The 15,606-nt window shown below is 36.8% G+C and overlaps 1 protein-coding gene across 1 annotated transcript in view; it reads left to right on the plus strand.

Moving 5' to 3' along the window:
- Positions 1 to 15,606, plus strand: part of LOC147343960 (protocadherin-15-like) — a 1,781,617-nt gene that overhangs the window by 1,064,210 nt on the left and 701,801 nt on the right. Inside the window, exon 6 of the mRNA XM_086377653.1 lies at positions 11,083 to 11,148. Coding sequence (XP_086233779.1) covers positions 11,083 to 11,148 — 66 coding nt within the window. The remainder of the gene's footprint in view (positions 1 to 11,082; positions 11,149 to 15,606) is intronic.

The raw sequence follows: 15,606 nt of genomic DNA on the forward strand, positions 1-15,606 counted from the left end.
ATGACTCTCCAAATACATTCCACAGTAAATACTGTAAAAATTAGGTGCTTTTATTTTGCCTGTACATCTTGCCAGACAAAATAAAATTATCATAGATTATCTCATTTATACTTGTAATCAGTCAGTTCAGTCACTCAGTCATGTCCAGCTCTTTGTGACTCATGGACTGCACCACTCCAGGCTTCCCTGTCCATCACTAACTCCCAGAGCTGGCTGAAACTCATGTCCATTAAGGCAGGAATGCCATCCAACCATTTCATCCTCTGTCATCCCCTTCTCCATTTGCCTTCAATCTTCCCCAGCATCAAGGTCTTTTCCAGTTAGTTAGTTCTTCTCATCAGGTGGCCAAAGTTTTGGAGCTTCAGCATCTGTCCTTCCAATGAATATTCAGGACTGATTTCCTTTAGCATTGACTGGTTTGATCTCCTTTCTGTCTAAGGGACTCTCAAGAGTTCTTAACCTGTATACTAAACTAGGAATCAATTCCTTTAACAATTTAAACAATCCCCAAAATATTTGAAATGATGAATAGTAATGATTTAGTTATTTGTTTTATTCATTTACCTTGGAAGAGGATATTCCATAATTCAAAAAATATATTGAATGATTATGTCAAATACTATGCTAGGTGCTAGAATAATTCACTGATAATCATAGGGAACTCGTAAGGAAACAGCTTAGTAAAAATTATAGGGATTTCTAGGTTCTTGGCTGAGAACTCCCCATAATAAAACAATTAACAGGTATAAAACAAATTTAATTATATACACAAGTATACACAAGTATGAGACTCAAACACAACCAGGCAGTTAAGTCTTAAATATCATCTTGAGCCCAGAAAAGGATAAGGATCTGATGCTTCAAAGGGAAAGAAGGGAGCTCACAGGAAGATGAGGAAAAAAAAAAAAAAGGTTAACAAATGGTTGTCCTGCCATGTACATACCTCTCTGAAATGAAAAATTTATCTCTGGTAACAGCTCTCTTCCTTGTACACACACCCCTTCTAGGCTCTTAATGGAAAAGTAAAAAATAAATTAAAAAAAGCTTTTCCTGAGTTTGCTGGGTCTTCACTGCCCTCAATTCCACATGCCAAAGTGGCATATCTTCAGGTGACACATTCTGCGACCTTCACGTTTCTGCTGAGGTATTATCAAGGGTCCTGTTTTTTAATAACTAGCTTGTTACTCATTCTTTCCCAATTATTTTTGTATGAGAATGACATTTCAAATATTAAAAAGTAAAAGTCTTAACTTATAGGAGGCTTTTTAAATATTGCTGTTGCAAATTTGGTTGAAGCTCTTCATTTATGCATTCAAGAAATAGTTGCTTAGAGTCAACTATCTTATGTGGCAAGAACTTTGCCCTGGGAACACTAACTCAGAAACAAAAACAAGATCTAGGTATTTCTGAGTTTTCTGTCAGTGAGGAGTCAGTAGGTATTAGAAGGCAGAGTTAACTGAGTATTAACTCAGATAATATTGATAAATTGATATTAGAAGGCAGAGTTAACTCAGTATATATCAGGCAACCTGGGATTAGAAATGATTTCTTTGAAAAGTGAAGCATTAAGTTAAAATCTAAAGAAAATATAAGTGAAGGATGGGTTAAGTGTAAAGATTAGAAATAAGAAATAATGTAATCTGGAAAGGTCTTGAGGTAGCTCAAGATAAACCATAGCATGATTAAAGAGAAGAAAATTCTGTCTGGAATGTAGAGGGCATGCAAAAATATGGAAGTAGATGAGATTGGAAAGGAAGGAGAAGGCTGTATCATGCAGGATCTTTTAGGCCATATATTTTGATTTTCAATATAAAATCATACTATAAAGGGGGTAGTAGGCCATGAAAATTTTGTTGTAAAATAAAAGCAATGGCACATTTTTAACAGGTAAGCATATTTTAATCTGTTAAAAGATCACTGTGGTTAAAGATAGAAAATTAAAGAGTGAGCCAAGATTGCCTGTAGGGTGAACCTTAGGAAACCTATTACATTAAGTAGGAGACTGCAATATCACATTGACATCAGAGATTGAAAACTTTAGGTGGATATGAGAAGTTTTCTGTAGGAATTAAATTCAAGATTTTTTGAGGGATTCAACACAGAAAGGCAAGGAAGATAGGCAGGCTCAAAGGTGACATCCTAGTTTCCGTGTTATGAAACTTGGTGCAAAATTGTGCTATTCACCAGAATTATACATACTGAAAAAGGCCAGGTATGGGCTGGGGGGTCGCAACTAGAATTCCATTTTGGAATGTTATATTTAGGGCACTTTTGAAATTGCAAGTACAGATATTGTCTGAGCAGTAGGACACATCCTCAGGAGAGAAATCTGGGCAGGAAATACAATATACTAGCCATTGGACATATTGATGGCAACTGACGTGTTAACATATGACAATAGCCAATATATTTGAAATTATATTTAAAAGGCATTGTTTCTCAGTTGCTTCATTTGCAAATATTTCTCCCAATAAATGGTGCTGGGAAAACTAGACAGCTACATGTAAAAGAACGAATTTGGAAGACTATATAACACCATAAACCAAAACAAACTCAAAATGGATTAAAGACCCAAATGTAAGCATGGACACTGTTGAATTCTTAGAGGAAACCATAGGAAAAACACTTTTTGATATAAATCACAGCAAGATGTTTTCTGACCTACCTTCTACAGCAATGAAAATAAAAATAAACAAGTAGAGCCTAATACAACTAAAAAGTGTCTACAGAAAAAAGGAAATTGTAAACAAGATGAAAATACAAACCTCAGCTCAATATCAAAACAGTTCAGTTCAGTTGCTCAGTCGTGTCCAAGTCTTTGAGACCCAGTGGGCTGCAGCATGCCAGGACTCCCTGTCCATCACCAACTCCCGGAGTTTACTCAAACTCGTGGCCGTTGAGTCAGTGATGCCATCCAACCATCTCATCCTCTGTCGTCTGCTTCTCCTCCCACGTTCAATCTTTCCCATCATCAGGGTCTTTTCCAATGAGTTAGTTCTTTGCATCAGGTGGCCAAAGTATTGAAGTTTTACCTTCAATGTCAGTCCTTCCAATGAATATTCAGGACTGATCTCCTTTAGGATGGACTGGTTGGATCTCCTTGCAGTCCAAAGGACCCTCAAGAGTCTTCTCCAATACCACAGTTCAAAGCATCAATTCTTCGGCACTCAGTTTTCTTTATAGTCCAACTCTCACATCAATATATGACTGCTGTAAAAACCATAGCCTTGACTAGACAGACCTTTGTTGGCAAAGTAATTTCTCTGTTTTTTAATATGCTGTCAAGTTTGGTCATAAGTTTCCTTCCAAGGAACAAGTATCTTTTAATTTCATGGCTGCAGTTACTATCTGCAGTGATTTTGGAGCCCCCAAAAATAAAGTCTGCCACTGTTTCCACTGTTTCTCCATCTGTTTGCCATGAAGTGATGGGACCAGATGCCATGATCTTAGTTTTCTGAATGTTGAGCGTTAAGCCAACATTTTCACTCTCTTCTTTCACTTTCATCAAGAGGCTCTTTCGTTCCTCTTCTCTTTCTGCTGTAAAGGTGGTGTCATCTGCATATAAGAGGTTATTGATATTTCTCCTGGCAATCATGATTCCAGCTTGGGCTTCATCCAGTCCAGGATTTCTCACGATGTACTCTGCATATAATTTATATAAGCAGAGTGACAATATACCTCCTTGACCTACTTCTTTCCTGATTTGGAAACAGTCTGCTGTTCCGTGTCCTGTTCTAACTGTTGCTTCTTTACCTGTAAACAAATTTTTCAGGCGGCAGGTCAGATGGTCTGGTATTCCCATTTCTTGAAGAATTTTCCATAGTTTATTGTGATCCACACAGTCAAAGTATTTGGCATAGTCAATAAATCAGAAGTAGATGTTTTTCTGGAATTCTTGCTTTTTCAATGATCCAACAGATGTTGGCAATTTGATCTCTGGTTCCTCTGCCTTTTCTAAATATAGTTTGGACATCTGGAAGTTCAAGGTTCACGTACGGTTGAAGCCTGGGTTGGAGAATTTTGAGCATTACTTTTCCAGCGTATGAGATGAGTACAACTGTGCAGTAGTTTGAGCATTCTTTGCCATTTCCTATTTGGGGACTGGAATGAAAACTGACCTTTTCCTGTCCTGTGGCCACTGCTGAGTTTTCCAAATTTGCTGGCATATTGAGTGCAGCACTTTCACAGCATCATCTTTTAGGATTTGAAATAGCTCAACTGGAAGTCCATCACCTCTACTAGCTTTGTTCATAGTGATGTTTTCTAAGGCCCACTTGACTTCACATTCCAAGATATCTGGCTCTAGGTGAGGGATCACACCATCATGGTTATCTGGGTCATAAAGATATTTTTTGTATAATTCTTCCGTGTATTCTTGCCACCTCTTCTTAATATCTTCTGCTTCTATTAGGTCCATACCATTTCTGTCCTTTATTGAGCCCATCTTTGCATGAAATGTTCCCTTGGTATCTCTAATTTTCTTGAAGAGATTTCATCTTTCCCATTCTATTGTTTTTCTCTATTTGTTTGTATTGATCACTGAGAAAGCCTTTCTTATCTCTCCTTGCTATTTTTTTGGAACTCTGCATTGAAATGGGTATATCTTTCCATTTCTAATTTTCCTTTCTCTTCTCTTCTTTTCTCAGCTATTTTTAAGGCCTCCTCAGATAACCATTTTGCCTTGTTGTGTTTCTTTTTCTTGGGAATAGTCTTGACCCCTGCCTCCTGTACAGTGTCATGGACCTCTGTCCATAGTTGTTCAGGCACTCTATCAGATCTAATCCCTTGAATTTATTTGTCATGGTGGCTCAGATGGTAAAACACCTGCCTGCAATGCGAGAGACCCAGGTTCCATCCCCAGGTTGGGAAGATCCCCTGGAGAAGGTAATGGAACCCACTCCAGTACTCTTGCCTGGAAAATTCCATGGACGGAGGAGCCTGGTAGGCTACAGTACATGGGGTCACAAAGAGTCAGACATGATTAAGCAACTTTACTTTCACTTTACTTTTCCACTGTAAGAGATTTGATTTAGGTCATACCTGAATCTTCTAGTGGTTTTCCCTACTTTCTTCAACTTAAATCTGAATTTGTCAATAGGAGTTCATGATCTGAGCCACAGTCAGCTCCTAATCTTTGTTTTGCTGAGTGCATAGAGCTTCTCCATCTTCAGCTGCAAAGAATATCATCAGTCTGATATTGGTATTGATGTCCACGTGTAGAGTCTTCTCTTGTATTGTTGGAAGAGGTAGTTTGCTATGATCAGCGCATTCTTTTGCAAAACTCCATTAGCCTTTGCCCTGCTTCGCTTTGTAGCAGGGCCAAATTTGCTGTTACTCCCGGTATCTACTGACTTCCTACTTTTGCATTCCAGTCCCATATAATGAAAAAAATGCTCAACATCACTAACTATTAGAGAAATGTAAATCAAAATAAACGAGGTATCATTTCACACTCGCCAGAGTAGCCATCATCAAAAAAACAATAAATACTGGAAATGGTGTGGAGAAATGGGAACCCTCTTCCACTGTTTATGGGAAAGTGAATTGATACAGCCACTATGGAAAACAGTATGGAGTTTTCTTTAAAAGTAGAACTACAATCGACTCATCAGTTCCACTATTGGGTATATATATACCCTAAGGAAACCATAATTCAAAAAGACACATGTATCCCAATGCTCATTGCAACACTATTTACAATAGCCCGATATGTAAACAACCTAAATATACATCAAAGGATGAATAGAGATGATGTGGCACATATATGCAATGGAGTATTACACAACCACCAAAAGGAACAAAATTGGATCATCTATAGAGATGTGGATGGACCTAGACACTGCATTCAGAGTGAAGTAAGTCAGAAGGAGAAAAATATTGTATATTAATACATATATGTGGAATCTAAAAATGAGGTACTGAGGAGCCTATTTGCAGGGCAGGAATCAGAAGCACAGACATAGAGAATGGTCATGTGGATGCATTGGGGGAAAGGAAGGGTGGGATGAATTAGAGTTTAGGATTGATATATGTTCACCACTATGTGTAAAATAGACAGATAGTGGGAAACTTCTGTATGACAGAAAACTCAACTCAGGGCTCTGTGATGACCTGGACAGGTGGGATTAGGTTGGGGAAGGGAGGTCCAAGATGGAGGGGATATATGTATAAATATAGCTAATTCCCTTTGTTGTACAGAAGAATCTAACACAACATTGTAAAGCAATTATACTCCATTTTTTTAAATAGAAGTTTTGAGAATAAGCTAAGATGGAAATAGGATTTTCCTGGCTATTCACACTTCTTAGTAATAAATGTATATACTTGGACAATTCTGGATATTCTCTTTACAGAGTAACATGCTCTTAAGCTTCTGGATGCAGTAAGAATAGCTTATCACAGGTTTACTACCTTTGAAACCAGTCATTACATATCTGCTAATAGTTTTTAAGTTTGAAATCCTACCTGTTGCATAAAATTATTTAAAAACATACAGAAAAAATATGGCTTATTTTTAGCTTGATGACAAATTTGCAAAAATGAATCACACTGGGCATTCAGGTATTTGTATTCATATCCTGCACTTTACAACAAATTGGATATGGGAATCAGGTAGGGGCCCAAGAGGTTAGCAATTTGAGGCACGAAAAACAATGAATTTGTGATTTAACCTGGACAGTCAAGGGTGAAATTAAATAGATTACAGAAGTGCATTTCCAAGGTACAGTCATCATCAGCTAACCCGTCTTTCCTGTAGCAGAGAGATTATCCATAGACCGTAGAGAACAGGATCACCTAGCCCCCAAATTGCTTTCTAGTTTTCACTTTGATCTCCACGTGGATATTTGCATACCTAATACATCCTGAATGTTTCATCCAAATTTACTTTTTTTCTGAATATACTTGCAATTAAAAATATTTTGTGCATTTCAAAACTAATTATAGTTTCATGAGCACATCATTTCAAAGCAAACACTGTTGTGAACAATGTTATTAATAGATTATTTTTATGTATCTGACTAACCTCTCTACATTAGTGTGGTGAGTCTAAATTTTTTTAACCACTTTTGTTTTGATTCAGAATAAATAAAATTTATTTATTTGGGCATGAAAATATCTTATTGTGGGGTTTTGGAACTTGCTAAAAGAATAAAGCTGAGTGAAAGTCATCCTTTAAAGGGGTCTGACTGGGAGGAATTGTACCTGCACCTTTACTCCTGGGCTGTTTCTGTTGCTAAGGACATAAGGAGAACAGAGACTTCTGAGTGCACTCCTGGAGAGATGGTCAATGAGAGATTGCAGCTGGGCTGATTGTAGTTCAGAAAAATTCAACAAACATTCCTTCAGGATCCACTCTGGTTGAATTCTGAGGTTACTAAGATAAATATGACACAGCCTTGGTCTGAAGGAGCTCTCATTAGAAAAAAATCACTAATATATTTTTTGAAGTAACTTTTCCAATGGACTACAGTGTATATTGGTAGCTCAGCTAGTAAAGAATCCACCTGCAGTGCAGGAGACCCCAGTTTGATTCCTCAGTTGGGAAGATCCCCTGGAGAAGGGATAGGCTACTCACTCCATTATTCTTGAGCATCCCTGGTGGCTCAAACAGTAAAGAATCTGCCTGCAATGTGGGAGACCTGGATTTTACCCCTGGGTTGGGAAGATCCCTTGGAGGAGGGCATGGGAGCCCATTCCAGTATTCTTGCCTGGAGAATCCTCATGGACAGAGGAGCCTAGTGGGCTACAGTCCATGGGGTTATGAAGAGTTGAACACAACTGAGTAACTAAGCACAGCACAGTGTATACTGAGGGCTTCCCAGGTAGCATTAGTGGTAAAGAACCCACCTGCTAATGCAAGAGATGTAAGATACGTGGGTTTGATCCCTGGTTCGGAAGATCCCCTGGAGGCGGGCATGGCGACCTCCTCCAGTATTCTTACCTGAAGAATCCCATGGACAGAGAAGCTTGGAGGGCTACAGTCCATGGGTTCACAAAGAGTCAGACACCACTGAAAGGACTTGGCATGCTTACACAGTGTATGTTGAAGGAATGCAGAGAACAGGCATTTAGTTTAGACCAACAAGGAAGATTTTCTAGAAAGATGCCTTGCCAGGTTCTTGGAAGAGAAATAAAAGTTAACCAGGGGAAGAAAAGGAGGAAGGGAATTTCAGCAGATGTCACAGCAAACATAAATTTGGCTTGCTATGGCTACCAAATGAAACGAGAAGAGTGAAAAGGGTAAGGGAGGTAGGTAGGGCTGGAATATGGACAATCATACTTGACTTAGTTGAGCAGAAAAAGTCTATTCATAAATATAATAGTAACCAAATGATGAGCGGTTGTTGTATATGTATACCCAAGTTTCTCCATCATTCATTTCCCTTTATCCTACCTGCCTATAAGGTTATTGATTAAATATCTATTCCCCTACCAATACTTATGTGAAAATTCACCACACTTTTTCTCTACTTTGCAGCTATGAGGATTTTAACTGAGGCAGTAACCCTATATATAAATATTATATGTACATTTAGATTGTTGTTTAATTGCTAAGTCATATCCAACTCTTTTGTGACACTGGGCTCACCATGCTCCTCCATCCATGGGATTCTCCAGGCAAGAATACTGGAGTGGGTTACCATTTCCTTCTCCATGGGTCTTCCTGCCCCAAGGATTGAACCTGTGTCTCCTACATTGGCAGGCAGATTCTTTACCACTGATCTACTGTGTGGTGTGTGTGTGTGTGTGTGTGTGTGTGTGTGTGTAAGGGAGGGAGAGGGAGAAAGAGAGAGGGAAAAAAAGGAGAGTGGGAAGAAATAAAATAGTATTGAAAAGTAACTACTCTTTGAAATACAAATGGAAGGCATGCTTCGTAATCCAAGAGTTGCTTCTTGCAAGAACTGGTCATGTTTCATTTATTATTTTCACAAATTGCCTCTGCCTTCTTGAGTATCCCATTTCTACTCACAGCAGGCAATGTCTCTATTTTAATTATTTGTGTTGTTGATGATCATATTAAACAACTGACTCCCATAGACCACATTGTGCCATACTTTTGTGGTTGTTTATGAGTCTTTCCTTTATCTGACCACTTATCTCCCCAACCTGAGATCTGTGAAGAAAGGAGTTGTTGATTTTTAATTCCCATCTTCAGCACATAGTAAGCTATCTACCAATTTGACTGAATAATTTTTGTATGCACAGATGAATAAAAAGCTAGATGAACAGATATGAGAACTCAGGAAGAAAATTTAAAATTTCACTGGGGTAAAAGAAAGTTTTGGTGGAATAGGTGAAACCTAATTTTATCAAGAATAACAGACTTGCCAGGCAGTAGAGGCGGAAATGACTTTAGGTAACAAAGCTGCCTTAATAATACAAGATGTAATCCAGCAAGAGTAAGGTCTCTAAGGTGACTGAAGGGCATAGTGCTTAATAAGTAAACAATGTTGAGACTGTGACACCCTCTGAATGATATTCTAAAACATTTTTCTTCACTCCAAAAGAAACATAAGTGTTTTTGTACAGAGAAGTGCCATTAACTTACCTTTGATTGGGGTGCAGAAAAATTATTCTCATGAAATGAATAAATGAATACAGGATGAGAACAGTTTCCAGGAGATTAATGAGGAAACCACTCCAAGAGTAGAGATTGCAAATAGCGAGGAGCTGTGCTATGTCAGGGGGTATAGAAAGGAAAGGATGGAGTGTAATGAGATATTTTAGATCTAAAACTGCTGTGCCCTCAAATTCCTTGAATATTGACAAGGACAAAGAGAGAAAAACTGGAGAGTTCATATATTTTAAGCTTTACATGAGAGAACACACATCTTACAATATACAACAGTGCTTGCCAAAGCCCTTATTATTCACACCCATGTACATAATGGCAGAATTTTAATAGATAAATAGTAAGCCTTGAAATCATCTTCCAAACAGCACACCTACTTGGATGGCTTAAGCCAATTTATGTTTCAGTCATAGGAACACGCCATGTACATTTAACCACATGACACAACCCTATCAGGCTGGCCAAGTATCTCCTGAGAGAGCACTTTATGTCTCAGAAGTATACTTTTGACATCTCCCAGGCAAAGCCTTCACATTTTAATTATCGTGGATATTATAGTTCATGATACTATTTATATGTTCATTATCCACGCATTAGCAGTTCTTGAGATAAAAAATTAATCACTACTGATTGAAAGGCAATATTCTTAAGGTTCATTCAACACAGAGATAATAGACAATTGATATGTAATTTTATTTACCTTTTCATAGGACACATAGGTGTATTGTATGGTATATTCAAATTGATCTGTAATTTTTAAGATGTGAGTGACATACATTATAAAGTTAACTTGTTCATACTGTGTTTGAATTATAAAAATAAGGATTTTATATTTCATTTCCAGAAATCATTAGGTGTGATATATCTGTTATTGTACAATGCTATTTATATCTTTCAATCCTCACTAAATATACACATATATGCTTTCTTCCTTTCTTTCTTTTATTGTTCTGATCTGCTTCCATTGATGACTCTATTCCTTTGTCTCCAGACTGGCAATATGAGGGTAAGACGACAAAAATAAAATCTCAAAACCCACAAACATTGCTTGTCTGTCTCTGTTTCATTCTCTTTAGAATATTATTAAAATTCTATTCACTCTTTTTAATTAGACCCTTTATCACAATTAAAGTCCAATTATGTTTGTTTCTGTTGTGAAGCTTTAATTACAATTTATCCTTGTTAATCATCCCTTTATGTTATTTCTTTGGGTTAAATTACCATCCCATTATCTCTGTCCTGAAGGACTTCTACTCTCCAGTGGTCTCTGCTGGTGTTTTCTCAGTATGATTTGAACCATTTCATGGTGTATAAAGTGACTTTGTTGCAATGTGGTAAGGAATCTGTGTGAACACTTTTTTTTTTAATAAAAAATTGTTAACAGTAATGATGTATATTAATTTATTAGAGGATATTTCTTTTTAAATGTTAATCCATAGTGTGAATTTAATCTCACGGTGAATGTCCCGGCAATAGCTACTTCTTACTTTGTCTTGTTTTCTCTTTAGATTGCAAACTAGCTAGGGGAGGACCACCGGCCACCATAGTTGCCATTGATGAAGAGAGTCGGAATGGTGAGTGAGATTTCTCTTTTCAAAGTGACCTAATCTAACAGGAATTTCTCATTTCAAACCTAGATTTGATATATGTGGAAGTACTAAATGAAAGCCTCAAAGCAAATTCACTAACAGTTCTCTTTTAATTTCTTCTCTGTATGACTTTAATTTACACCATTCCCTGGAAATACTTGGATTATATTACGAGAGACTCATTGAATAGAAATGTTTAGTTTTGATTGCAGAGAAGTCACTTGATTCAGGATCAGTCCAAGAATACATCTAGATACTGGCTAAAGTTTTTCTTTGTCAATAGGTAGATTCAACTATTACATATACTGTTACCTAGTATATTCCTCCAAAAGAAGTGAACCACAAGGTAAACTCTGCACTGTTAGTTTCAATTTGCTACAATCTGGTTAGGATTAAGATCCATAGCCTATCATTAGGCACGGTGATTTAAGAAGTTACTGGGAAAACTGAAAAAGTTCTTGATAACAGAGAACCCAACAAAAGGTGTAGAACAGAGGAGAATCTGACTTTTCACTCAGTCTGTCTGCCATAAGTAACATCTAATTCTTAATTTATATTAGCCCTTCAGCAATATAATTTTCTTTATCAAAACAAAAAATTAGCACTCTCTTAGTCTCTCTAAACTTTATGAATTTTTAAAGATATTACTCCTCTATTAGGTAAAAGTAAAATGGAAATCTCTTGAGTCTTGGTTTCTATTGCAAGCTCTTCTAAATATGAGAATGTTCTGTAGCTCATTCTGTCTATTGATTCTGCAACAGACCTTCCACTGGGTTTAATTTGTACTTCTATTTTATCAGATTGATGTCTTTTTAAAAAAACAATGGCAAGTGGCTTATTGGAAAATGACTTTTCATTGCAATTCAACCTATATGTATCTTGAAAATTTCTATAGTATGCATAATACCTGTATTGGTGTATTTAATTTTTATTATTCTGTATTAGAAATATTTTTCTTTCTTAGAAGAATCTGTATAAACTTTTTAAATTCTTAAACATCTTTCACATCTTTTGCAATCAGCCAAAAAATGTCCACAATACTCCTGGCCTCTGTTTAAACAAATTTAAGTGTTTATTCTAAATTTTAGAAATGTTTTTAAAATTACACAGGTTTGATAGTTTATTTTTTAAAATTCAATACTTATTGACCTTGAAAACATGTGAAGTTAACGTATTACTACGATGCATTTAAATAAATTAGAAATAAGTTCTATATATGTCCTCAGAAAAGAAAAAATATGTTTATATATTATTACTATACCAGAAAATGTACATTTCACATGTAGAAGTATGGTTTATCCTTAACTGTTTTTCTGTGAACAAATATGCTTTCTAAATGTACTATACTAAGAAAAAAAAGTTTGCTTTTTAAAGAGACAAAAAGTTAATGTAATAGAAAATTAATCTATATTTTCTCATTGTCACCAGTTCATATAAGCTGAGCTGAACTAAAGCATTAATTTTACTAAATGGCTGTTTCAACATAATTCTACACAGAGCTTATTTTGCCAACTAGACAGTTATATCCACGGTAATATTTTACCTCTCCTTGTGCTGATTAGATGCCACTTTTTGAAGGAGCTTAGGAACTCTACAAAGATGTTGTCATAGCAGTGCTGCATGGTGGCATGTGGTGAAAGTTCAATATTTATATTTTAGAAGAATGTGACATGATGCAGTGGAGTAATGTTTTGCTCTTTAATTGGCATATTTTGTAGAACCTGCCAACTACTCAGAATGCTGCCAAAGTTTTTTGAGTGTCATCACAAGGAGTATAAATACCAATCTAGAGATTAAATGTTTTGCATTTTTCTTTCACATTAAATTTCTAAAAATATGGTAATCAAATGAAACTCTGCCAGATATTATAATGTAATGTGCAATCATACTTGCCTTAAAAGTCTAAAGGAAACAATGCGTTAAAGTGTTTTTATATTGTTCTTTAGACAAATCTGAGAAATTTCCCAAAAGGAAAGTTAATTCTGGTCCTGCTTTTAAACTCTTAGTTTTATTGTTTGTTTGTTTGTTTTAATGAAACTTTTTAACTGGCAGTAACAAAACATGTGGGTATCCTATTTTACTAGTGTAATAAGCACCTATTTTTTTTCTTTAAATTTTATTTTATTTTTAAACTTTACAATATTGTATTAGTTTTGCCAAATATCAAAATGAATCCACCACAGGTATACCTGTGTTCCCCATCCTGAACCCTCCACCCTCCTCCCTCCCCATACCCTCCCTCTGGGTCCCAGTGCACCAGCCCCAAGCATCCAGTATTGTGCATCAAACCTGGACTGGCGACTTGTTTCATACATGATATTATACAAGTTTCAATGCCATTCTCCCAAATCTCCCCACCCTCTCCCTCTCCCACAGAGTCCATAAGACTGATCTATACATCAGTGTCTCTTTTGCTGTCTCGTACACAGGGTTATTGTTTCCATCTTTCTAAATTCCATATATATGCGTTAGTATACTGTATTGGTGTTTTTCTTTCTGGCTTACTTCACTCTGTATAATAGGTTCCAGTTTCATCCATCTCATTAGAACTGATTCAAATGTATTCTTTTTAACGGCTGAGTAATACTCCATTGTGTATATGTACCACAGCTTTCTTATCCATTCATCTGCTGTTGGGCATCTAGGTTGCTTCCATGTCCTGGCTATTATAAACAGTGCTGTGATGAACACTGGGGTACACGTGTCTCTTTCCCTTCTGGTTTCCTCAGTGTGTATGCCCAGCAGTGGGATTGCTGGATCATAAGGCAGTTCTATTTCCAGTTTTTTAAGGAATCTCCACACTGTTTTCCATAGTGGCTGTACTAGTTTGCATTCCCACCAACAGTGTAAGAGAGTTCCCTTTTCTCCACACCCTCTCCAGCATTTATTGCTTGTAGACTTTTGGATCCCAGCCATTCTGACTGGCATGAAATGGTACCTCATAGTGGTTTTGATTTTAAGCACCTATTTTTAAAGCTTCTGGGCCTCTTAAAAGTAATGCATAGCAAATCCTTTATTAAGCCAAACTAGTAAGTGTGTGTGTCAATTTGTTTTTGGCTTACTTTATTGATGTCTACTGCTAAACAATCTCCATTGTTAAACACATTCTCGAGTATACCTTTTAAACAATTCAGGCCTTTTAAAATATATACTTAATTTTCTTATATAAGTCACTGCTGCTGCTGCTTCGCTTTAGTCATGTCCTACTTTGTGCGACCCCATAGACGGCAGCCCACCAGGCTCCCCCGTCCCTGGGATTCCCCAGGCAAGAGCACTGGAGTGGGTTGCTGTTTCCTTCTCCAATGCATGAAAGCGAAAGGTGAAAGTGAAGTCACTCAGTCCTGTCCGACTCTTAGTGACCCCATGGACTGCAGCCTACCAGGCTCCTCCATCCATGGGATTTTCCAGGCAGGAGTACTGGAGTGGGTTGCCACTGCTTTCTTCAATATAAGTCACTAAGATACATTTAAAGAATATCCATTATTTGTTACATGCATCTGCATATTTCAAAATTTTTATACTCTGTGGAATGGAAATATTTCTTCTTTTATGAATATGTATGCTAAATTTGTTTGCACATGTGTATGTTTGAAATAATTAAAAATTTAATAGAGATTCATAAACCTCTTTCTCACCCTGGGACCTGTTAGATTATTCCCTTCCTTGGTCCTTGTCCTCAGCTGTATATTGATAACAGATTCATCATATCACTCTCAATCTGAAAAGTTTATTTTCATCACAGCTACCAGAAAATCAAGCTTATGTAATAAGGACCCAAAGTCAGCCCATTAAGAAAATCACATTGGCCCCTGATCACCCCCAGAAACCTCTAGAACTAGTATATAGGATGTATTTAGGAGTAATTGCATTTAGAGGGGAGAATGTACAGTGAGAAACAGACTTAGAATATATTATTTGAAAATATCTAAACTTTTTTTTTTCCAGAAAAGCTTATATATACAGGAAAACCTGCACATGTACATGTACAGCAGTTTAATGCATAATTGCCCAAACTTAGAAGCAAGCATGATGTCCTAGCAAGTAAACTATGGTGCATCCAGACAAATTCAGACTAAAATGAAATGAGCTATCAAGCCATGAAAAGACATGGAAGAGATTTAAGTCCATATTACTAACTGAAAGAAGCCAATCCAAAAAAAAAAAAAAAAGCGGAGATTGTATGATTTCAACTATGGCATTTTGGAAAAGGTTAAAAAAAATGAGGAAAATAAAAGATTAGTACTTTCTAAGAGTAAGTAGGAGAAAGATAGGCAGAGCAAAGAGGAATTTTAAGGCAGTGAAAACACTGCATTTTATTTTAATGCTGGATATATGTCATATATTTGTCCAGGAGAAGGCAATGGCACCCCACTCCAGGACTGTTGCCTGGAAAATCCCATGGATGGAGGAGCCTGGTAGGCTGCAGTCCATGGGGTTGCTAGG

The sequence above is a fragment of the Bos grunniens genome, chromosome 26, assembly GCF_055505025.1.
Source record: "Bos grunniens cultivar Pamir isolate PY7600 chromosome 26, Bosgru_T2T1.0, whole genome shotgun sequence".
NCBI lineage: Eukaryota > Metazoa > Chordata > Mammalia > Artiodactyla > Bovidae > Bos > Bos grunniens.